A 23011-nucleotide genomic window follows, 5' to 3' on the forward strand; every position below is an offset into this window, starting at 1 on the left:
CCCTTTGATTCCCTGCAGCCCACCAGACCACCTATATCCATGTGCTGATCTCCACCACACACCAAGCAATGTGAGGTTTTGGGGACAGACGTGTCATTCTGCTCAGTCTTTGTACAGTGCCTCACAGGAGGGCTCTGGTCCTGTCTGGACCTCCCAGGAGGTCTGGTGCCAGAAACTATGAACATCCATGACTTTACTCTATCGAGTAGTCCTTGCCAAAAAGGAAATTAAGAGTGATTGTGTCTATGAGGGGGAGAGCAGCTTCTGACAAATGGCAAACCTAATTTCTGTTTTGCTGTGATTTCACTTATGCTGGAGGCATGCATGCCAAATGATGGCTGATGACAGGTGGGTTTGTTACCCCTTGACTGCAGTGCAACTGGTCACCATACATGAGAAAAACAGCTCTTTCCTCAATGTTGTGGCCTTGGTTAAACTCTGAGTTCATGCAAGACTGAAGCTGCACAGGGCATGAGCACTGTAATTCTCCTAGATGACAGATAGATGGTAATGTTCTGTTTTATCCAGCTCCTCCAGACACCTTGGATATATCCTCTGTTTGAAATGGGAATTTACATGTTTGCTTCCAAGTACATAGCATGGAAAGCCTCTTCAGCAAATTTGCAAAAGGCATGCAACATCTCTCAATTTATCTGGCCAGGGAGGACATGTCTGGAACTACAGCTGTCACAAACACTACATTGTCACATGCAGCAGACAAGAAATGGCCTCTCACCATCCTTTGTGGTGAGGGGCAACAGCAACAGTCCTTCAGCCACATAAGCCCAGACTGCAGCCAGGCATCCACGACTCCATGCCAGCCAAAGGAGGTGTCTGCTGTGTCAAAACCTGAACCTCTGAGGCCAGTAAATGTATCTCAACCTTGAGGTCACTTGTTGTTATTCCAGATTCACCCACTGCAGATTCTTTAGCTCATGAGCTCTTAAGACTCCAGCTATAGTGCTGCATCCCAACACATCCTCACATCCCATTGCGTGACTAGAGCTCCATGGATATAAACCATAAGCAAAGGAAATTAATCATCACTCAAAAAGTCCCGATACCCTCATAGGCTGTCTGTTGCCTTTCTGGCAATCTGGTGCTTCAGAGTGTGAGGTGAACCACACATAGAGAGGATCTGGATGGGAACCCCCTGAACACAGTTTATCTATCCCATTTCTACCAAAGCAGGGTGCTGTGCTGCATCTTTCCAGCAACCATGAGCAGCCCAAGGTACTGCTCTGCAGGGCTGGCATTCAGGGCAAAGCTTTGCTGCAGCAAGATGTCCCCTGAACCGGAAGCCTCTATACACACACTGGGAAGAGATGGAGACAAGAGAGCAGGATTTACCTGGGTATCTGTAGGCCTGGTTGCAGCATTACACTCGTTATCATCCACCACTGACACGTAGGTGCCCACAACACACTTCACTGCTCTCATCTGGTAGCCTTGGCCACAAGTCACAGTGCACTGGGAGAAGACAGATGAGAGAAAAGAGCACTGGGTCTCAGTAGGAGCTTTGGTTAGAAAGTATTAATTAGCCCAGTCTTTGTTTAGGCATGTAGCAAGAGCAGCAAAAATGAAAGACAGTTTCCCTTCTAGTTTCTCTCCACTTCATGCATTTCAGCTTTAAATTAGGTCAAAGTTTTAACTCGCTGCAGCCACCAGTGCCTTGCACGCTTCACTTGCTTCTCTGGGAAGGAAGGTGGAACACTGAAATTATTTACTTTGCTGCACACATTAGAATCAGAGTCTGGTAGAACCTGTATGATATCCTTCTTTAAAAGTGGTTGTTCAGCCCCATGGTAGCATGAGCAGCTAATGAATAATTTTACTGATGGGAAATATGTCTGACTGGGACAACTGGTCTGGGTTTGTGGCTGTTTTTTAAGTCAAGAGCTAACAGCTTTGTGAAAAAGCAGATGCCAGAACACTCTGGGAGGAATGAGTAACTTGTATTTTAACAGAAAAAAACCCCTCACTAACCCAGAAACTGGAAAACATTAAAAGCAACAAAAGTTATTCAACGTGAGCAGCTTTTCTGTGAAAATTAGGGCATGTATTTATATGCCTAAATATGGATTTAGGAGCGTAACCTTGGAAACCCCTTTTTTGAAAATCATGGCCAATTCAGTATGACAGAGATTAAATTTAGCACAAAGGGCAGGTACTGTTATTGCTGCCTATCCGCTGAACCCAAGCAAACAGAGGGCTGCTTTGGTGTGCAAATCAATTAACACAGTTATGCTGCTGAATTTGGATGAAAGGGCAGCACCCAGCCCCAGAGCCACCCTTATCCAGGTCCCCCCAGGCAGGCGCCCTGTGGGGCTGTGTGGTACCTGTCCCCACGGCCCCACTTGCCACGAGGCACACTCCTGCTGCTGGCACATCTGCACCGACTCCGGCTTCGTCTTGGGGTCGCAAAACCTGTCGTTCAATCGATCTTCTCCAAACTGGCACCACGTCTGGCGGTGCTTGTGCCCTTTTCCACAGGTGACCAAGCACTGTGAGGAGAAAAGTGCAAGCTCAGGTGGTGCTGGGGATGCACTGCCAGCTCAGCACCTGCCCTGGCACTGGAAAGTAAACCTGGAGATCTACTGAACCACTGCTTAAAAAAACCCTGGTGCTGAAGTGCAGCTCTTTAGCTAACATGTCCTGGAAGACAGGGGAGTGTCTTGTCAAGAAGATTGCCCTCAGGAGCTGGTCTAGAGCAGGGGCTGGATCATGGAGAGCACAGCTGGGCTAGAATCCTTCAGCATGGGCAAAGTGAGACCACAACGGCTCTTGAATTCCAGTAGCTGTGAGACACAGGGCAAAGACACAGCACTGCCCTGTGGGGTTTTAGCTGTGCGCAACAGGGTGTTTCTAAAACACTTGCTCTTTCTGAGTGCGCATTTTAAGGGTCTTGGCTTCTGCAGGCTGTGAGTACTTCTTCCACTACCCTGGCGTGGCTTGGACTGCCACCAGTTCGCATCAGAAGACACATCTGGTAGAAAACAATCCCCATTCCCATTTAATTGCTGTCATTATGCTCTAAAATAACATGACTCACAGAAACAAGAGAAATTTGGCCACAATGATGATGAACACCCTTTGAAGATTGTTTTCCAGGACCCCCAGTCCTGCTGCAGAGACAAACCTATCAAGATCGTTTTGTTGCATTGCAAAAAACACCAGCAGCAGTGGAAGCAGTAATAAACAGCAGAGAGAGGCTGAGCAAAACATCAGCAGGGTGCAATCCTGCCCTCCAGTGACAGCCAGAGTTGCCAGGGCTCTTGAGGACAATCTCAAGGGAAAATGAGGGCAGAAGGTATTTTTCTTCCCAAATGCACAGCAGAACTACAGAAAAACTGTGGAGAAATTACTGCAGGATTGCGCAGACATTAACCCCCGGTAGCTTTGCAGGGAGGAAAGCAGCCACTTGACCAGTGGTAACAAGGCCAATGACTTTGCTGCCTGTCTAAAGCCCCCCTGTGCACAGGCTTGCCACCTTCAGCAGGAGGCACAAACAAGGCAAGCAGGGATGGAGATGCTTCTTTGCAGACACCAGCCCCTCAGGGTGGAGGACCAGCAAGGTGAGCCCAGCCTGCTGACCAGCACCCACCTCAGACCAGTCGCCAGTTTTCCACTGTGGGCATGAGAAGTCACTGCATCTCTGCACCGTCAGCTTCTCCTGCTGGCTGCACTTGCTGTCGTCCAGCACGTCATTGTAGGTGCTCACACACATGGCTCGCCGCCGCCGCGTGCCCCCGCCGCAGCTCTTGGAGCACTGCGAGGGACACACACCCAGTCAACACTTCTGCCACTCTACTGCTACCACCTCCTCCCTCACTGCGGAGTGACTGCAGGAAACCTCCAGAGCAACAATTTATACTTTAAGTAGCAGGCTTTTACTTTATGTATTCCTTAAAAAAGCTAATCTTGCTAAGGGTAATAAAATGTTGTGGCAATGTGTTTCTCAAATTCATTTCAGAATATAACCCCATTATTACTTTTACAAGTGTTGCCTTTCAGTTCTCCTAAATGGCTGCTGCTTGTTCTCATTTTAAGAGAGATTAACTTTCTCTGACCAGCCAGGCCCCACTCACTGTGCCCTCCCTGGAAAACCTGAGGCTTGTCAATCTCTCCGTGCCTGGATTCAAGAATATTCTTGTTCATGCAAAAGCTAACATGTGTAAAGGAAAAAAATTTCAGAAGTCCTCTGATGATGGCAACATGTCCTCTCCAGTTCCTGGCAGCGGTAACAGCTTTGATGGCAGAAGACAGCTAGCAGAGCTTCATGTAATGAAGATTGATACTAAAAGTATAGATTAATTGCAGTGGAAGGTAAGGAGTACCAGTTGATTCAGACTAGAGTGTCCTCCAGATGAAGCAATGAAAGCAGAACCACTGTGGCCATATTTTACATATGTTCTGTTAGCAACCTAAACAGCCCAACGCACTCCTGTGCAAGGAGCAGATTCGCCGTGCCACAGAGCATCCCTTACCTCAGTCCAGGCCGAGTAGCGCCATCCTCCCACATTGCAGTCTCCAGTGCACTTCTCCCTCGTGCTGGGCTTGGTCTGGCTGTTGCAGAAGCGGTCGTCCACCTTCTCTATCTTGCCCTCCAGCCGGCTGTACTTGGAGCAGTAGATCTCCAGGGTGCGGTAGCCCAGCCCGCACTGCGCCGTGCACTCGCTCTTCCTCGCGATGTGCCACCTGCGCCGGGGACAGCAAACATCAGCCCTGGGCTCTGCAGGGAACGTGCTCAAGGGTGTGGGACACAAATAAGGAATATATGCTCTTGAACGGGAAGTTTTGGCTCTGTGTCACACTTCCCAGTGCTTTGGGACTTACAATTAGCCTGGTATTGCTGCCTGAAGGGAAGGAACTGGCACAAAGGTCTTTCTTAAGCAAAAGAAAGATAGCAAAGCCACACTGTAATCCTGTGGGACCAGCCAAGGGGGCAAGGAGAGTTCACGGCCAAGCAAGGAACAGTGCTCTGAAAGCTCCTGAAAACTTTCCACCCCATGTTCCCTTGCACTTTCCACCTCAGCATCTAAAAACTGGAAAATACAGCATCTGAAAGTGATCTGCACAGGCTGGAGAGGTGTTCCACAATAAAGGACACCCACAAAGCAGTTTCAACTCTCCAAAGGACAAGCAAATGACTTGCTACAAGATACTGAAGCCCTAGCTGTGTCAGCAGGGATTAGAGGCGTTCTCTCTTGACAGACAGATTTCCACCCTGTTGCCTCCTCTGTGAGATGGACAACAATGATGGTGCTGGAGGCCCCCAAGCACCCACCTGGAGATACACCCCTCCTTCACATCAGTCCAGCTCTAGAAAGAGATGCTGGACATGAGGCCTGATCCAGGGAGGTGCTGGAGACCCTGAAGCCAACAGGAGCCCATTGCCCCTCACACCTGGCAGGGGTGGCTTCTGGGGGAGGAGGCAGTGACACCCTCTAGGGGTCCTGGAGACCCTTGGGCTGCTGCCTGTGCCAGTACAAGGAGCACAGAGCCCTGCTCCCAAGCCAAGAGAGCAAACTCTATCACAGCCCAGAGAAGAATAAGATCAAGGGGATTTGGAATCAATAGCTCCGGTCTGGTGGGAGCCTCACATCCCTGCACGCTTTTCAGACTCCTGCTTTCCCCTTCTCAAGTTTCCAACCTGTTGCAATGGCAACAGCTGTTACCGCGACAACCCGGCCCCGCACAGCCCCTGCACAGCCCCAGTTTAACAGGGCTGGAGAAACCCCTCGGGAAACTCAGCCTTCTGAATTGCTTCACCAGCAGAGGCTTAATGCCACCACATTTAAGCCCCAGGAAGGAAAACAGATTGCTTTTTAAAGGAAAATGGGTTGTGATGATTTAGACCGTGCTCCATCAAATCCAGCTTGCCAAGAATTGTCTGGGGACAGCCCCGAACCCATTCTACATTTAAGCCTATTCTTTGCTTTAAATAAACAGTGATAAATCCAAGTCTTAGCTAAGTTTTTGCTTTAAGTATATGCTTTCCCCTCTCTGCAGGCTGTATGTAGAATGGCGCTGAGCATTTCTGATCCAGGCAGATGCAAATTTCAGGCCCTGTACTGCACAGGGAGATTTTTCAACATTAGAGAATTTTTGTTATAGTTAGCTCTAATTGAATCCAGCAAGAGAAATGTAAAAACATTGAAAAGTGCCTTTCAAAACACCACTGGTAGACGCCAATCCCTCTTGGTTGACAAAGAGGCAACTACCAATCCTTTTCTTTTTCAAAATCTAATACAGGCTGGTGAGAAAGGCAATTAGGGTGAGAAGCGAAAGGAAAGAGGAGTAAATAATAAGTACACTATGTTATTTATATACGTGGCTGAGCACAGTGCACCTTAATTCACATTCTGTGTTACAAGGCTCAGTGCTGGGCTCAGGCTGGGGAATTCGATCGCATCGCTGATCTGACACCGTGAGCTGATCTGACTCTCTCTTACACACAGGCTTCCTTTTTCGTTCTCCTGCAGAGAGAAAACCAGCACTTGGTTTGAGTCAAGCAGCAAAGTGATCAATTCAGCTATTTCTCTTACACCTTTTATAGTAATATTTAAGAGATGTTTAGGTGTGGTTTTCTACCCCTGTCAGAAACAGAGAGGGGGTTTAAGACTAAGCAGAGCAGAAGGAGTTTATTGCAGATGGGATGGACACAGGCAGAGAGCTGCAGCATCCCCATAAGAATGGGCTCTGAGTGAGTGTTTAGCAGGGTGGCCACCCTTAGGAAATGCCTAATTTTCTGTGCTTCAGCTTCCTCACCTGCAAACCAGGTTGTGAGGCTCACCTGGCTGGGAGGGGGTGTAAGGTACCCTGCTCTGAAACCCAGAAGCACCTTATAGGATGTTATCCTCCCTGCAGACCAGGGAAACAACAATAGTCACGGGGTGAGAATCTCTTGACAGAGAGGGATCTGTTTGATATACTGTCCAGACCCCAAATGAATCCAGGAAAAAACTACCCTTCCCAAGCACCCACCTTGGCAGAGCTTACTGCAGGGCTGCCATGGGCCATGCTCATTCCAGTAAAACTGCTGAGGTTTGTCCTCAATAGGGATATTGAATGTGTAACGAACGTCAGGATTGTACAAATTGCCCACTGATAGAACCTGAAAGGAAGAAAAATGAAGCAGAGTAAACCAACAGATATCACTGCCCACTGTTTTCAGTCCAACAAAGCTGGGCAGACTTGTCCATACACACAACATATACTTCACCTGAAGCGTTATTTCTTGCTCAATCCGATCTGTAGAATTAATCCTTTCAACAGTATTATCGGAGCCACTGTATTCGATCACAGCATTCCCAACTTTGATTTCCCTTTTAAACATACTGACGACAAAGTCTCCATTTAATATAAAGTCTCCTTGACTGTTAGATAAGGCTGCATAGGTGCAAAAAACAATAACTAAAGAGGCAGAATTAACTCATACATACATAACAACGTGGGTCATGTGCTCTCAGTGCTCCTTTCTTTGGGAAGGGGGAGTGGGGGGGAAAAGCCCACTGGCGCTCTCAAACAGAAAGGATGTAAAGTGAGCAGCAGAGCTCTTGCAGACATTCTGCCTTCTCCTTTTTCCACTGGAAAGCCTCCTAAAAATGAAGGCTGAATTCCTGAAGTTGTTGCTAAACAGCTCATCCATAACCCAAAACAGAGGTATCCAAAAGGCATTCTGGGCTGGCTGCTGCAAGGAGCACACATAGGCTGTATCCCCACATATACCACAGAAATAATCCTGCCCAAACCTTTTCATTAGCTGTGTGGATAGGGTGTCTTCCCTGGTGATTCCAGATGTGTTCTTAGGGTAAATGTATGCACCATAATTACCTAAACATAATTTCTAGTATATAATTACAGAGAGTTTGGTCAGTATTTCCCCCTTGGTCACCCTCTCCCTCCTCTCCCCATACTTTTTATTATTCCAAATCTTAAGGTATGTGAGAGCACTGGAGGCTTAAAGCCTAAATGCTTTATAAAAGGAACAGTTTCCTGAAAACAGCAGTCTGCTGCACAACTTCACACTAATGCGATTATGTAGCTAATTTCCTAAGTTAGTTTCCCCACCATTTCACCCATCACAGCTATGTTACTAAAAAGCCCCTGTACCGAAAAATCTAAACACCAAAACACCAAAGGAAAAGTTTTTCCATCGAATGAGGAGAGATTATGAAGCAAAACACTGCTTAGTAGCAAAAAGACATAGATGGAGAAAACCTCACAAAGCAGAGGCTACACTCAACCAAGTTTCACACTTTGGAGGTTTTAATGTTATTAGGCAGTAATAAAACTCATTAAAGGATTACTTCTCTTTTACTATATCTCCTATAACAGTAGGTACATCTTGGACTTGATGACAACATCAAATTCCTCCTAAATTGTTAAGCAACTACAAGGTTCACAGGAACTGAGGGCCCAAGATTTCACACTCAGTGAGCTGCAAAGTAAGTGGACACATGCACACTTCTCATTTACTTCCAGTCAGGCCTAATGTGAAGAGATGCTTTCCCAGCAATATTAAAGCAACATTAAAGAAGATTTGACTTCATTGTTTCCTGAGAAGATTAAAGGCCCTCCAAGAAGAGCTGAGAAGTTTGGGGCTCCTTCTGGGGTGAACCAGTTTGAAAAGGCATAACATAGGGAGGATTGTTTTTCCCAGGAAAGAGGAAAAATAAAATTTGGCTCCCTCCTTCAAGACAGAAAACTCTGAGACCTCAGTAATATTTTTTTGGTGGTGATGTGCATTCATGCTACACCACCACAACTTTTTGCCTCGATGAAGGGTCCAGCACATGGATGGCATTTCAGAGCAACAGCCAAGGCTGTCATTGCCTCCCTTTGGTGCATGGCAGTCTCTGGCACTTGTTTCTCAAATGAGTCCTTTCACCTTTGATGGGCTAGGGGCCACCAGCCAACTCCCCTTATTAACACACCTACTTACTGGAACTTGGTGAGATGGAACAAGACAAAGTGCCCTGTTCAAAGATATAAGTACAGGACCCTGTGCTACTGGAACACAGCTGGTGGTGCAAGGCACAGGGTGTGCAAAAGAGGAAGACCAGAGACTCTGACAGAACTTAATGGCAAAATAAGCCTTCAACTGGGAAGTGTAACATCAATCATGATGTTCATTTGTATTATCTCTGCTATTGAAGCCAAATAGAACTATCTATGGGGTGAGTGATCACGGTGGAAAAGACACTCATGGCCATGCTAACAGAATATATGTGCATGTAGCACAGTGGTCTAACACAACACCACAAGCATTTTCATCTGCCTCTAAAGACACAGCCACAGATTAGAGAGAACAGTGATTATGAAATTCCAACAGCCAAAGACCAAGTTACTGTTAGGTTTAAATCAAACCAATATCTTGGTGCAGGGTATTTCTTTACAGTTACATGACACTATCAGGCAGGGACAAGAAGGCCTTACTAACTGAAATCAGAATTATTATTCTCAGAAGAATAGAAAATAATTTCTCTTTGCATGTGTTTACAAACATCTTTCAGGACATGGCACCAGCCAAAGCATCGCGACAGCAGAGATAAAGTTGCAGTGAGGAGACTCCAGCAGAGCTCAAAATCCTGTTTGGTTCCCAGCTTTGTCCCTCAGCTACCACCCAGGCTCAACAGTCCTTCACAGCTCTAGACACACCCTAAGGGAATATTTCTCATAACTGGTGAACCTCCCAAACTTTGCAACTAGGATGGCATGAAGAAAAAAAAAAAAAAAGGAAGAAGATAAGGCTGAATGCTTGGCAGACATAGAAAAATTCTCACCAAGAAAACATCTCCCTCAAACTAATTCTTCAACCTCCCTAGCAGAGAGCTGCCAGTAGATACATCACCACAACCAGACAACCAAGCAGATTTCTGGAGTGACTAAGGAGTACAACTCACCCAGGTAGTTGTCATCCTCTGGTTTCCCTGAGTAACTGTGCTGACGCACATCAATATTAGTGGCACCAGCTGGGATGCGAACCACGACGTTATAACCTAGGCAAGATTGAACAGAAAGTCAAGGCTATTACACAGGCACTTGATTTGTTTTCTACAGGGGAAGGGGAATGAGCTAAGCTACCTCACATTACACAAGCTGATACTTTTCATTTAGGGATAGCATAAATAGTTATAAAAAGGAATATACTATAGCTAGAAGGATTTTGTGTTTTACATCGGTGTTTTTGTAGATTAAGTGTTGTAATAGCTTTTATAGACCCGCGTTTTTTCACCATAAAGTTTTTAGCAACAGATTCTTACCATAATGCACCGTGTTAAATGTGCCTGCAACAGTTTTGCATGAAGAATTATCCCCACCACAAACACCACATTTATCTCTTCTTGCTTTTGAATTCAGCACATGATCACATCCAGCTTGCTTTAAGAGAAGAATTGAAAAAAAACCAGATTGAGCAAATACAGACTAGAACAGCATTGACAAATCTCCTAATTAAGGCACACAAAAGCTGTGTATGCAAAAGGCTGCTGTGAGATAAACTGGTTTGCTTTCCCACATTTTTCCACTGATTTACAGTGTGGCCATCCTACAAGGTTTTACAACAAAAGGCTTTTTTACAAAGCAAGAATCAGAACAACTATTTGCACCAGGTAATGCTTTCACTAGAAAAAAATTCTTGCATCAATTGTTCCTGTAGAGAAAAGTGTGAAGAACAATTGTGAATGGAAATGTAGGGCTCTGGGGCCTGATCAGGAGGAAGCAACACTGGGATTTAGGGCTGAGATTCCACAGCCCTCAGTAACTTAGGGCAGATGTGCAAACATGTTCCACTTAAGTGTGTCCCCTGGTGAATGGTCTAGACTAAGATGAAGAGTGACTGAGGAGCGAGGCCTGGAGATAAAAGAGACTCAGGAAAGGCTTTCTCACGCTCTACAACTACCTGAAAGGAAGCTGTAGCCAGGTGGGAGTCAGGCTCTTTTCACAGGTAACAACCAACAGGACAAGAGAAAACAGCCTCACGTACAACAAAGGAGCTTTAGATTTGATATTAGGAAATAATTCTTCACCAAAAAGGTTGTCAAACACTGGAACAGGCTGCTCAGGGCAGTGGTGGGAGTCACCTTCCCCGGCAGTATTAGAGGACATGTAGATATGGCACCTGGGGACATGGTTTAGTGGTGGACTTGGCAGTGCTGGGTTAACGGCTGGACTTGATCTCAAAGGTCTTTTCCAACCTAAACGATCCTATGATTCCATGTGCGGCTCTTCAGCAAATCTGGAGGCTGGCACAAGTTTCAGACCATTTGGGGCTTACAGAGCCTGCAGATGCTGCTGGCATCCTCTGAATGAAGAGGACATGCCACCAACTCCTTGGAGCATGGTGCAGAAGCACCAGCCTGCCCTACAAAACTGCCATCCCCCTTTGGTGAGAGAAGGGACAATGATTACCCGGCAGAGACCCTGCACGCAGATGTCGTTGGTGTCGGGGCCGCAGGGCGTCCCGTCGATGACACGGTCCCGCAGCTGGTAGTAGGCCGTGTTCCCCGCCACCCGGCAGAAGAGCTTGCACCGATCCTTCATCAGGACTGCAGAGGGAGGAGGGACACCAGGAGCATGTTATCTGAACACCCTCAACCCAGGCAGCAATCCAGGAGGCAGGACCTGCATCCCCCCAGGCACTTACTGCCGCTGTATTTGGGAACCCAGCGCACGTTCGTGGGCAGCCCGTTGATGTTGAAGTGTTTCCCATCAAAGTCGGCGCACTGCTCGTCCCGGAAATCCTTCTTCAGCTTCGAGCACGGTTCTGTGTTGCAGGATTTAAACTTCATGCGACGACCCACGCAGTATTTCCCACCGTTTTTGGGTCTGCAGAGACAACACCAGGCTGGAAATGAGGTGGAATTGCAATTCTGCAACTGGTTCACTACAGTCAGGATTTGCGGTAGCATTCTGTGGGCTCTGTCTTTCTGCATACCTTTAATTAATATCCCAGGTTGACAAGCAGGAAATGTTATGCTGGTGTCTAACAAAAAAATCCCATATATGCAAAAAAAAGGGAAGAAAAAGAGAATATTTGCTTTCTGATGGATGCCATGGTAGTGAGAGAAACCAGAAAGGAAGAACAACATCTTCTTCCCCACCTGAGGATTTATTTTCACATTGAGGGATCCCACTCAGGCCCATGTTTCCTTACAACCTCATCAGTCCTATGGATTTTGTGGCTGATAATTTGCCTTTGATCTAGTGGGTTGCAAATAACTAAACAGGAGAAAAGGCTTCCTTCCCTGCAGAGGCTGAAAGGTTAGGCAGCACTCAGTCCTTCAGGATTTCTAGCCCCAAATGTTAAAAATGGTAATGCTGAGGACTTTGAAACAAACTTTACCTCCACATATTCCAGAAGGCACCAAAGACAGCCAATAAATAACTTACCCCCATTTTATAGCAGGATGACACTGGTATAAACTGGGAAGAGAAATCCCATCCAAGCCACATAAAACCTAGTGGTAAAGCCTAGAAGCTCTCATTTTAAATTTTCTGACTCACAGATTCAGGACTGTAGTCATAAAACTATTTTTCTCATATGCAGATGAAGCCTTTGCCAGAGAACATCACTCTAGGGACTGAAAGAGCCTCTCCCATACCACCTGCTGCCAGCAGTGGTGCAAGAATGAGCTGCACATCAAAATAACCACCAAACCTACATCTTCTACCCACTCCCTGAAAAATGCATGCCTGCAGTGTCAAGAAGTGCAATCAGAAGAGTGACTTGCTAAGCTCCAACAACCATTCACCCACAACTCCTGTCTTCCAGGGCTGTTCTTCAGGATCAGCTCTGCCTTGCCTGGGGACCAGGTGCCCATCAGTGCCCCAGGGATGCTGGCAGAATGCTCCTTCCCTTGCAGCTCAATTGGGAAGGAACACATACAAGGTTTGGCACACTTGGAGAATCCTTCAAGATGCAGATGAATGAGTGATTAATGGGAGCCACCCCTGTCCTCAGAACAGAGGTGCTCACCGTGCGATCTCCAAGATGCATGCAGCCAGCACCTCTAACAAAAAAGATGGCACTCCCCTGCATCTGCACAATGGTCTCTACACACAGTGAGTCAACAAGTTCCTGCAGCTGAACAGAATTTTTGAGGTGATCTCTGCACCTCAGGAAGCCTAGCAGTGCCATTTCCCCCACAAATAACAATTCTTCACTCTTACACTTGAAAATTCTTTGTGATTCAAGTAGCAAAGTTCCTGTGAAACAAATGAGAGACAGAAGCACTCAACAGCTTGCCCTTGCCAAAAGATTGCCTGCAAAACCAGGAAAGGCAGGCAGACTTCCCACCACCCCATCAGCACCACACTAGGGATGCTCACGGGTTTGGCAGAAGGAGTTGAGTCCTTGAGCAGCTGCAGGTGAGATGCTGAGCACCTGGGACTTTTCCTGCCAGCATCCTCCAGTCACTGAGATCCTCACTGCTCTGGTGCAGACCCCTCTAGTCCTACCCTAAATACCACAGGGTATGACTTGTCCTCAGGCACAGCCCTGAGCAATAGCTCACAACACCAGCTCTACCTGCTCTGAGGGCAGTTCTCACATGCCATCTGGAAGTGAAATGCACGTCACTTACAAAGGTTTCTGGTGTTTGCAATTAAGCAAGTACCAGTGATAACAAGCCCAAGCAACTGCACAGTGGGCCACTGGAGATTCCTGATTACAGACTGATTTTACACCTTTACAGTTCTTAGTGGAGGAAGTCTAAACCTGGTTTTTAACTGATTTAGTCTGTTGTCCACCTTGTGACAAACAACTTCAAAGAACTTACTTGAGTACACTTGGGACAGCTCCAGGGCTATCCCAGCACAGCAGCCCCTGCAGACACAGCCCAAACTCCTCCTTGCCTTGCAGGCACAATGGCAATTGCTGGGGGTTTCCCAATACCAGAGCCCATCCCATGGACTATTCCCATGCAGGCACATGAGCCACCTCTAGCTACAAAGGGACATCTCAACCACACAGCACACAGGGAAACTTCTTAATCATGGCAGCAGCACACACCAGACCTGGGTGAGTCTGAGTCATTCATGGGGGAATTAACAGGATTCACCATTTTCATTTCAAAAGCATTTGTACCCCTGCAGGACTGCCGCAGTTTGACAAAGCCTCTGAGTTATACAAACCTTTAAGAGGACATTTCTTTTTAAAAAAAATTGCAATTACAACATTTTTATGGCAACCACATTGCTTCCAATCTAAATCAATTTAACTAAAATGAAACTCTCAACTATTTAGTTAAGGAGAACATGAAGAACATGCAGGAGCTTTTTTGTTTTAAGGTAAGTCTGATAAAATCCAAAAATCCCAAGCTTCTATTAGTTTTCTCTTCCCTAGACATGACCCCTGAGATTGAGATAACACTGACACATGGACACACCACAAACTGAAGGATGCTAAAGCTTGCCACCTTGTTGCAAACTGTCAGCTTTGAAACCCTGGCAAGAAATCTCCTTGCAGACAATGCTGGAGGCCGAAGCACACTCACGCTTCTAACACTTAAAACCAGCTCCAAACTCCCCTGACAGTTTCAGTGTGTTTTTAACCAGGACTGCTTCTCACAGAATCTGAGGGACAGAAAGAGCTGACCCTGAAAAAGAAGCCACCCTCATATAACATCAATTTTCAGTGTCGTGAAGAAATACAGCATACTTTGTTCTGTGTAATATTTTTATGGATCATCAACAATGTACCGCAGAGTCAGAAAGGAAAGCAGTACATGCATAGAAACCTTGTTTTGCTTCCATTTCCCTTCTCTTGCAGTCATCTATTTGACCAATTAACAGCTGGCATGGACCCACTTTCAGTCCAGTACCATTCCCCCAGGCTCCTGCACACACCCCAGACCCACTGCACTCTTCCCAGCAGCCCAGAAACTCTCAGGCCCAGGGGATGATGGGTCTCACCCCCATTCCCACCTCAACAGGTCTGAAATACATGATGCTCAATCCATCACTTTGAGCATTTTGAGGCTGTGCTCATGTGTGACTGCAGAAAAATCTGTGAAGCTGCAGTGTGCACAGATCAGTTTGAGATATCCTTCCCCACATTCCAGGAAGCCCTAGGACTGGGAATTGTTTGGTGGCTAGCACAGTTATCTATACATTTGTTTACATGTCAGGCTCAGACAGTTAAGCACAGGTGGATACTTCTGTGATGGACTAAAATGCAAATGTGATCTGACTCACATACAGAGATAACATTCCCCCATCCAAAAAGCCATTCCTGAAAACAGGGCTTCTGGTATTGACATGTTATCAAATATGCCCTTTCCCTTAATTCTGCAACATGTCTTTATTTGAAAACCAGGGCTTGCACCACAGCCATGGGCTTTGTCCACCAGCCAGGCTCAAATTCCCATGTGGGCAATCTCAGTGGGAAGGGTCTGGTCTGGTTAGCAAACACATTCCTTCAGGGTATGTCAAAACCATTCCAGAGGCTTACAGCTCTCCCTGCATCCCTGCAGGACACTCATCATGTAGGTGTCAGAGCACTCTACAAATTGTAGAGAGGCAGGAGCTGCAGCTTTACTTTCTGCAGCATGGAGGGAATGGATGTAATTTTCAACGCCAGATTTAACACAATTTTTTACTGGATGCAAGATCCCACCCCAGAGTCTCATGCACACAAAAACTTTAAAAAGCTAAACCAACTTTGAATATAAAAAATGTATTGAGAATTATTTCAGACCTCACTTGAGGTATCTGAGTTGGGTTTGCTGCCTTCTATTACAGAGGAGAAACTGTCTCCTTTTTAAGTACCTTGAGAAAGGGAAAAGGCAGGAGAGTATCCAGTGGGGTCTCATCCATTTGCATCGTTTTAGCAGCCCCATGATAATAGGGACCCAGGTGGTGGGAGCTCACACTGTGGTGTCAAATTACAGGCACAAATCAACAACAATCAGTGGAAAGCTCTGTGGATGGTGCCAGGACAGGCTACTCCTCCCAGAGACCTTGTGAGGGGCTGGAGAAGAGAGGCCAGGGCCAGCACAAGGCTCAGGAAAGGGGGCCTGGAAAATAACCACTATCAATCATAAGGATTTCTCAGGCAACTTGGAGCCGAGTGTGTTTAGGTGCTTTTGCAAATCCCAGCCCCAGCAATACACCTACTGAAGCACCAGGATACAAATCACAAGCAATCAGGGAAGATGGAATTTCAAATCCCTTGGCTAGCCTTTAGGATAAAGGAGATTTTCTATCACAAAAAGCTATCAGTCTGAATAGATGCCTCTCAGAAGACAGGAATACATCTCACTGACAGCATCCAAAGTTTCAGCAGCAGAGCTGCAAAGATGCTTTGTTTTTGTCTTTCCATGGCTACAGAAGACCATATGGAGCGTGCTGACTCAGCACAGCCAGAGGAAAGCTCTCTGCACTTGTGTTTTTCTTAGCATTGTTTTAATTAACGTGCTGGTGTCCTACTCTCTCGGCCCCAACTTTTGACACTTGCCCAGCTGTGCTGAGCAGCCTCTCCTGTTACCACAGCACGAGTGTCATAGGCACAAGCTCTCCCTTCTCCCATTAGCAGGGATGAAATTATCACTGGTACATCTCTAGTGGCAATTTTCTTGGCAATAAACCATCTAACACCAGTGATGAGAAACGGGAATCTTTTTAGGACCCCTTAAGTGCAACCAGCCCCACAGACCCTCTGCTCTCTGTATCTCAGTCCCAAATAAAAGCCCAGAAAGCCTCCCTTCTGCTGCAAGAAGGCATTTAAACAGAAACCAGCACAATTCACAATTTACGTAAACAGGCTGTTTTCATACCAGTTGCTCAAGCTGTTACTATTGCACCAGCTACATATTTGTCTCCTTGAAGCCCACAGCAAAATTCCCTGCCATTTCAAACGGTGCAGGATTTTGCATTCCAGGCTGATAGCAAACATTCTCGAGTACCACTTTTTAATGGGGCACAGATTTCTGCTGAGGTTTGGCTAGTCTGCACCAGCTGAAATGTAACTGTATAAAGGATCAGCTGCAAAAGCAGCCAAAAGCTGCAAAACCAGACAAAGCAGGAATAAAACGGTAGAAAACCTTATTATAAAGGCCTCTAGGAACAGCTGCAAAAGCAACCGAAGCAGGGGTAAAACGGCAAAAAAGGAAGGCTCCTTCCTTTCTGAATCACAGCTTTGGAGAAAGAAAAACACCTCTGGAAGTGGGACCCCAGCTGTGCCTCCACAGGAAAACAGAAGGTAATAAACCCATGGAGGAATCAGCTTTTTATTCCTCATTGTTGAATAGATGGATCCCTTTTCAGAGCACTTCACCCACACACCAATGACCAGATCCTGCTTCACCCATGCCAGGCAAAGCCACCCATCCCCAGGGCAGAGCCACCTGTCCTTGACTCTCACAAGGACTGGGGACAGCCCAAGTTGATTTCATTTGGGCAGCCCAAAGTGCTTTTCCCCATTTCCCCCTGCAGCCCTTCCCCCTGTGCACTCACTCGGGCCTGTTGCACTCTCGGATCGCCGTCTTTATGCCGCCGCCGCAGGTCCTTGAGCAGGTCCCAAAGGGGCTCCAGGTGCCCCAGGCTCCGTCTGTCACCGGCGCCTCTCGCTCCTTGGGCACACACATCCCAAACCTGCAGTGCTGCACGTGAAAGAGACACATGGCAAAGGTGGGATTGTGCTGCTTTGCATTATGAGCGACCCACAGTGACCAGCCTGGGCAACGAGACTCAGCCTCACTTATTTCTCAGCCACACACAATGATTTTGCAATCAAATAAATTGAACTGCTTTTACTTTTGTCTGTCACCCCCATATTTTTCTTTCTCCATACCCTTAAATGGCAAAGTGAAGGCAAGGTGCTGAGTCTGTGGAATGATTTATGGGATGAAGACTAAAGACAACAGCAACCACTAAATATTCCCTGTTTATTGGCGCTAAGCAGCACAACAAGCTCGCAGCACTGGCTTTTCAAAAAGCTGCTCTATCTGATTTCCTGCAGAGCTGCAGAAACTCTGCATGGAGAGCCCTGTCAGGGAGGAGACAGGCAATGAGGAGAAACACCAGGGAAAACTCAAACCTCCCCACAGTTACCCAAAGCAGAAAACTTCTAAATCCAAAAGGCAAATAAAATAGAAAAATTAATTCCTCAAGACCAAGTGGTTTTTTTTACACTCAGACATAACATGGGACTTGCCAAGACTTGGTCTACACTTCTGTTTTCCAGCTATGACTCGTTTTCTTTTGTTTGGAAAGCTGGATTAAGTTACCTTGGCAAGCCCCTACCCCTATTTTCATGGTATAAATTGTATCCTTTGGGGTATGTTTACTACATGGACTACACAGACTTCTGCAGAAGTGAGGGAAGAGTCACCTTCTGGCCTCTTGAATGGATGGAAAAATGTCCCCTCTCAGTGAACAGTGCTTGCTAGAGTTGCTTTAAACCCAGAGACATGCAGATGCCTAAATCTTTGTGATTATGGGAAGCCTAAACATTGCTGATTGCTCACAGTTTAGAAGAGGCTACAGACTATAGAATACAGATAGAGAGCATCACTAAAATATTCCCTTGCAGTATTTCTGTGCACCAGGTGCTGTTCAGATCTGATGATCTGTATGGCAACAGGGTCAAATTTGCTGATGCACTGTGTTTTTCCAGCCCTTCCACTAATAGCACAACAAGGCTGTATCAAAACACACCACAAAGCTCATCCTGCTTTTTTAGACACCTTTATGAACCACCTTGGATAAAGCTATCTAGGAAAATAGAGCAGGATCAAGCTGTCATGGGGTTGTGCATCCCACAGGACACCAGCTCTGCAGCACATGGGACACCTTTTGCCCATGAAGGCTGACTTGTTACACTGCTTTGCTGATGAAGAGAGCTGATCTCAGGTGCATTTCCCCATGGACATGGTTTGCAGGACAGCTGAAGAACTCATAATTTGAGTCCTGCATGTGGTGTTTGCTCAGAGACAAGCATGGTCTCTAGGCTGCAAAATGCCCCACACTTGCTTTTATCTGAAGATCTGACTCCCCAGATAAAATTGACTAAAACCCATCTGCTACAGTAAAGAACAGCAATAAAATCAGCTGAAATGCCTGTTTCTTTGCTGCAGGACAAATTACAATGCACAACTCTTCCTGGCATGTAGAGGTTGAAAACCTGAAGGTTGGGGTCCCCATACAGGTCCAAAGAGGTCTGACAGCTATCATTAAACAACAGAAATACATGACACCAATCCAACAGTGCTGTCCCAGTGGAGAACTTCTTGCAGCAATGTTGATGCTCACAGCTAAATATCTAACCAGAGTCATGCCTGGCACCACTGACCCAGGGAAGATGACTGAATAGCTAACTAGTGAATGAACAGAGCTCACAGACCGTGACATGACCTATATGTCTCCCATCTCATGGTTGAGTATTAACCAGGAAGTCATCTACATCTACATTGATTTTATTAATATTTGGAGGTTGGAGTTGATGGTAAAGCAAAGCAGGGGAAAAGAGCAGCTGTTTTAAATAAACAGCAAGATTATCTTATGAAAACACAATGGAGCTTCTTGGAACCACACTGTGAACAGTCTGGCTGTGCAACCTTTATGGCTTTCATATTTTAAAAATAATTTCTATGTTGAGATACAGCAGAAAGACTAAAAAGCCTGCCAGGGTTCTCTTTCCTATAAGCTTACAGCTCACAGAATGAAGAGAATAAAAGGCAGATTGTCTGGAGCAAATTCAAATATCTTACACACACAGTGGAGCTGGAGAGCCCTGGCAGGGATGGAAGACATTACAGCAGATTTTCCTTTCCTTTGTCTTGCCACCAGAGTCCCAGATAATTCCCCAAATCCAGCTGCCATCCTTGGGCTGGCTGAATGGAGTAGCAGGGGGCAGAAGGGGCTGTGCAGCTCCATGCATGCATAACAGACACGCTACCTGCTGCCACAGGGCAGCAGACACAAATCATTACTGCTCATCTGCTCTACTGTTACCATTCTTTAAACAGTCATGAAAAGCACAACGGAGAGTGGCCCAAATTTACAACCCCCTTTATTTTCTTTCAGAGATTTATCTCCACCCAACAATGAGCTGGTTCTGTGGAACATGGTAAAACCATCACCTAGCAAAGCCAGACTCTGGGCTGGTCTTATGCCTTGATTTAGCAGTATCAGATTCAGTGTCCTCACATGCAAAATATGTGTAAGTTAATACTCCCATGTTTTTTAATGCCCTTGATTTAAGAGTAAATTTAGAGCCCAGTTAAATCTACATCCCAGTAGTTTTAGCTAGATTTTTTTTTAGCTATTCAGGCTCTCTTATTTCCAAAGATATCTCCATAAAAATGGTATGGTATTTTCTCCATCTGCCAATCCATACAGCACAGGCTTTAAACATGCAGACTTGAGGCATTAGTCAGCACGTAGCAGTTTGACAGGGCTCCTGGCCACAGCAGAGTACCAAAATAGCAATTTATTCCAAGGAAAAGCATTTCAGACTTGCACCTCAGCACTTCACAAGCCCAAGTAAATACCAAGCAGGATAGAGTTTATGTTGATCCAAACTTTAAGCTTGAATCAGATGAACAGACAGCAAAATTACTCCATAAAGCTCTTTTGTGAGAACACATTTAAATGCCCGAACACGAGTGGGCTGCATTAACTTTTCTTAAGAGCCCATCTGCTCTCACCTGCGACGTTCAGATCACGCTTATCTAGTTTGTCTAAACCTGTCAGATTGTCTAAATTTGTGGCCTGATATGTTTTTGCTCACACAGTCTTTATTAAGAGCCCTGCAGCTGGATACTGCATGACACAGGGTGGTTCTGACGGGGTGTAGATCTGCTCAGCTGCTGCTGTTTGCACATCACTCTGGTCATATCCAAGGGTAAGTGTAGGTTTGCTGCAGCTCAGATTTTTGGAATTTCAAGAAAATTTCAAAGTTATTGCTGATCTTTCAGCAGTGAGCGGATCCCAAGCTCACCAACAGAGAAGTTGAGGGCACAAGGTCTCAAGTCACAGGGACTCATTGTCCTGAAGGAAATCAGTCAAGTGTCATTGAACAATTGAGTTTTCAGACACATACACCAAAATATAAATTTCCAAAGAGTTCCACAGCCTGTATGGAAAACTATATTTAAAACAGCATCCAGAATTTTCATTAAAGTACCTCTGAGAGACTGTGATTTAAAACTTTGACTCTTTCTAAAGAAAACATTATTATTAATGTTGATCTTGAGAGCCAGGAAAGCAAAATTTTAAGCTATACCATGTAGAATACCATCACACTATTTTTACTAGACACAGATAGAGAATACTTTTGTTCAGACAAATAGTAAGAACCAGTTAGCATTTTTATTCAAAAGCTTCAGTATCTCAATAAAAGAAAAATGCTCTCAACTATTTTTCTACAGATATTAATAACTAAAAATTAAACACTTATCCTAGAAACCACAATGCTAGCTGGAAATTAACATTGTACATGGAAACGGGAAGTTTCTATGAATTACTGCCAAAAATGTTCCATACATAAATTGTCAACAAATTCTATATTTTACTCTGAAGCTGTCAAGATAAAAAGCCAGCTGACAAGTTTATGTTACACAGAATTACTAATTGCTCACATCACATAAGCAATTTCTAACAAAAGCTTAGGGAAGCTTTGCAAAAGTTTTGCTCAAAAGTTCACTCAAGGGCATTAATTCAAAAAGATAAGCACTCCAGGAATACCTGCTTTAAACAATGTCATGCCAAGCAGTTGACTTTAATCATGTATCTGGGCTGGAGATGTCCCAGGCACCACCAGGCTGAAAACACATTGAGCTGCTTTGGGCTTCCAGCACTGCAGTCAGAGTTGCGCCCCACACAACGGGCATTAGAGTAGGATGATTCTGAGTGATATGCTCATCCTCAGCCCAAGGAAATAGAGCCATGAGGCACAAACCACCAGGTATTACAGACCTTTCCAGGCTCACATTCTGTCCCATCAGCCCAAGGTGTGTGCTGGGTTCGACATCCCTTGTGAGCACCATCGACGTTGATACACCAAAGTCGCCGACACTGCATCTGCTTAAGTGATTGCAGAGATCAAAACATTAAATATGCACCACATGCCTTACCAGACAGATGATCCTTTATGAAATTATCCCCCCAGGATTTATCATTAACTCACAAGCTTGACAGTAAGTTGATGGATTGTGAGTCTGCCATTCATCCAACCCCAGGAGACCTTATTTTGCTCTGGCAAAACCAGGAAAAATAAGGTGTGAAATTTCACTTACCATATAGGGGCACACTTGGGATCCGGGTCCAAAAATTAACTCACATTGTTTGTTGACGTCATAAATCAGCCCTGGGAGCTGCTGAGGCAATGTGTAAGTTCTTGATGAAGGTTCATCAAGCAAACACTCCCCATAACCAGTGCTACAACACAAATCAGAATACTGGTGTTAAGCAGGAGGTGGGAGATCAGGATCCCCTTGTGTTTGCCTGAATTAGCCTTAGGGCAGTTGCACACCACATTTGCCATATTTAACGAGCACTACAAGAGCTATTTCAAACTCAAGCACAGGAGGGTGTGTTACCCATACACCATCACCCTTGTGCTGTGAGAGCAACCATCCACCACACCACAGTCAGCTACCATGGCAAAAGCATTTCTGAGTGTGCATTTAGTTGCTGAGCAAGCACTGGCGCATTTTTATAAAGAATTCAGAAAAAAAAAAATCACTGATTAGCAGAACTGCCCAAGGGACTGAGCTCCTGGATTTGCCAGAACACCATCATGGCTCTCATTCTGTTCCACACCACAGCACACGGGAAGGCATGACAGCAAAATGGGCAAATCACTGTGCATCAAACTGACCCGTGGGCTCCTGGAACGGTGTTCCCACACGGATTAGTGCCAGGGCTTTATCTTGACCTGTGGAGCAGAAAGGCAGATTCAATCTGCCTTCTAAAGCACAGCTCCGTATCTGGGCCACAAAGCTTGGAAAAGTCATTCTTCAGGTTTGAGGAGAACACACATTCCTTAAAAGCAATATCCATG

At 45.7% G+C, this 23011-nt stretch overlaps 1 protein-coding gene across 4 annotated transcripts in view; it reads right to left on the reverse strand.

Annotated features, from left to right (window-relative positions):
* The window catches only part of ADAMTS9 (ADAM metallopeptidase with thrombospondin type 1 motif 9), a 78971-nt gene that overhangs the window by 37792 nt on the left and 18168 nt on the right, over positions 1-23011 (reverse strand). For 3 of the 4 annotated variants that reach the window (XR_004061102.1, XM_030956488.1, XM_030956490.1), the window contains 14 exons: positions 22245-22386; positions 21925-22032; positions 17461-17606; positions 11651-11832; positions 11416-11552; positions 10269-10386; positions 9909-10004; positions 7226-7392; positions 6988-7117; positions 6353-6479; positions 4488-4698; positions 3605-3769; positions 2340-2504; positions 1351-1470 (listed from right to left, as the gene is read on the reverse strand). Coding sequence is in view for 3 of the 4 variants with exons in the window: in XM_030956488.1 (XP_030812348.1) it covers positions 1351-1470; positions 2340-2504; positions 3605-3769; positions 4488-4698; positions 6353-6479; positions 6988-7117; positions 7226-7392; positions 9909-10004; positions 10269-10386; positions 11416-11552; positions 11651-11832; positions 17461-17606; positions 21925-22032; positions 22245-22386 (2014 nt within the window). In the remaining variant the exon portion in view is untranslated. The remainder of the gene's footprint in view (positions 1-1350; positions 1471-2339; positions 2505-3604; positions 3770-4487; positions 4699-6352; positions 6480-6987; positions 7118-7225; positions 7393-9908; positions 10005-10268; positions 10387-11415; positions 11553-11650; positions 11833-17460; positions 17607-21924; positions 22033-22244; positions 22387-23011) is intronic. The other variant, XM_030956489.1, reaches the window with a different exon arrangement.

Source organism: Camarhynchus parvulus, chromosome 12 (assembly GCF_901933205.1).
Source record: "Camarhynchus parvulus chromosome 12, STF_HiC, whole genome shotgun sequence".
NCBI classification, from domain to species: domain Eukaryota; kingdom Metazoa; phylum Chordata; class Aves; order Passeriformes; family Thraupidae; genus Camarhynchus; species Camarhynchus parvulus.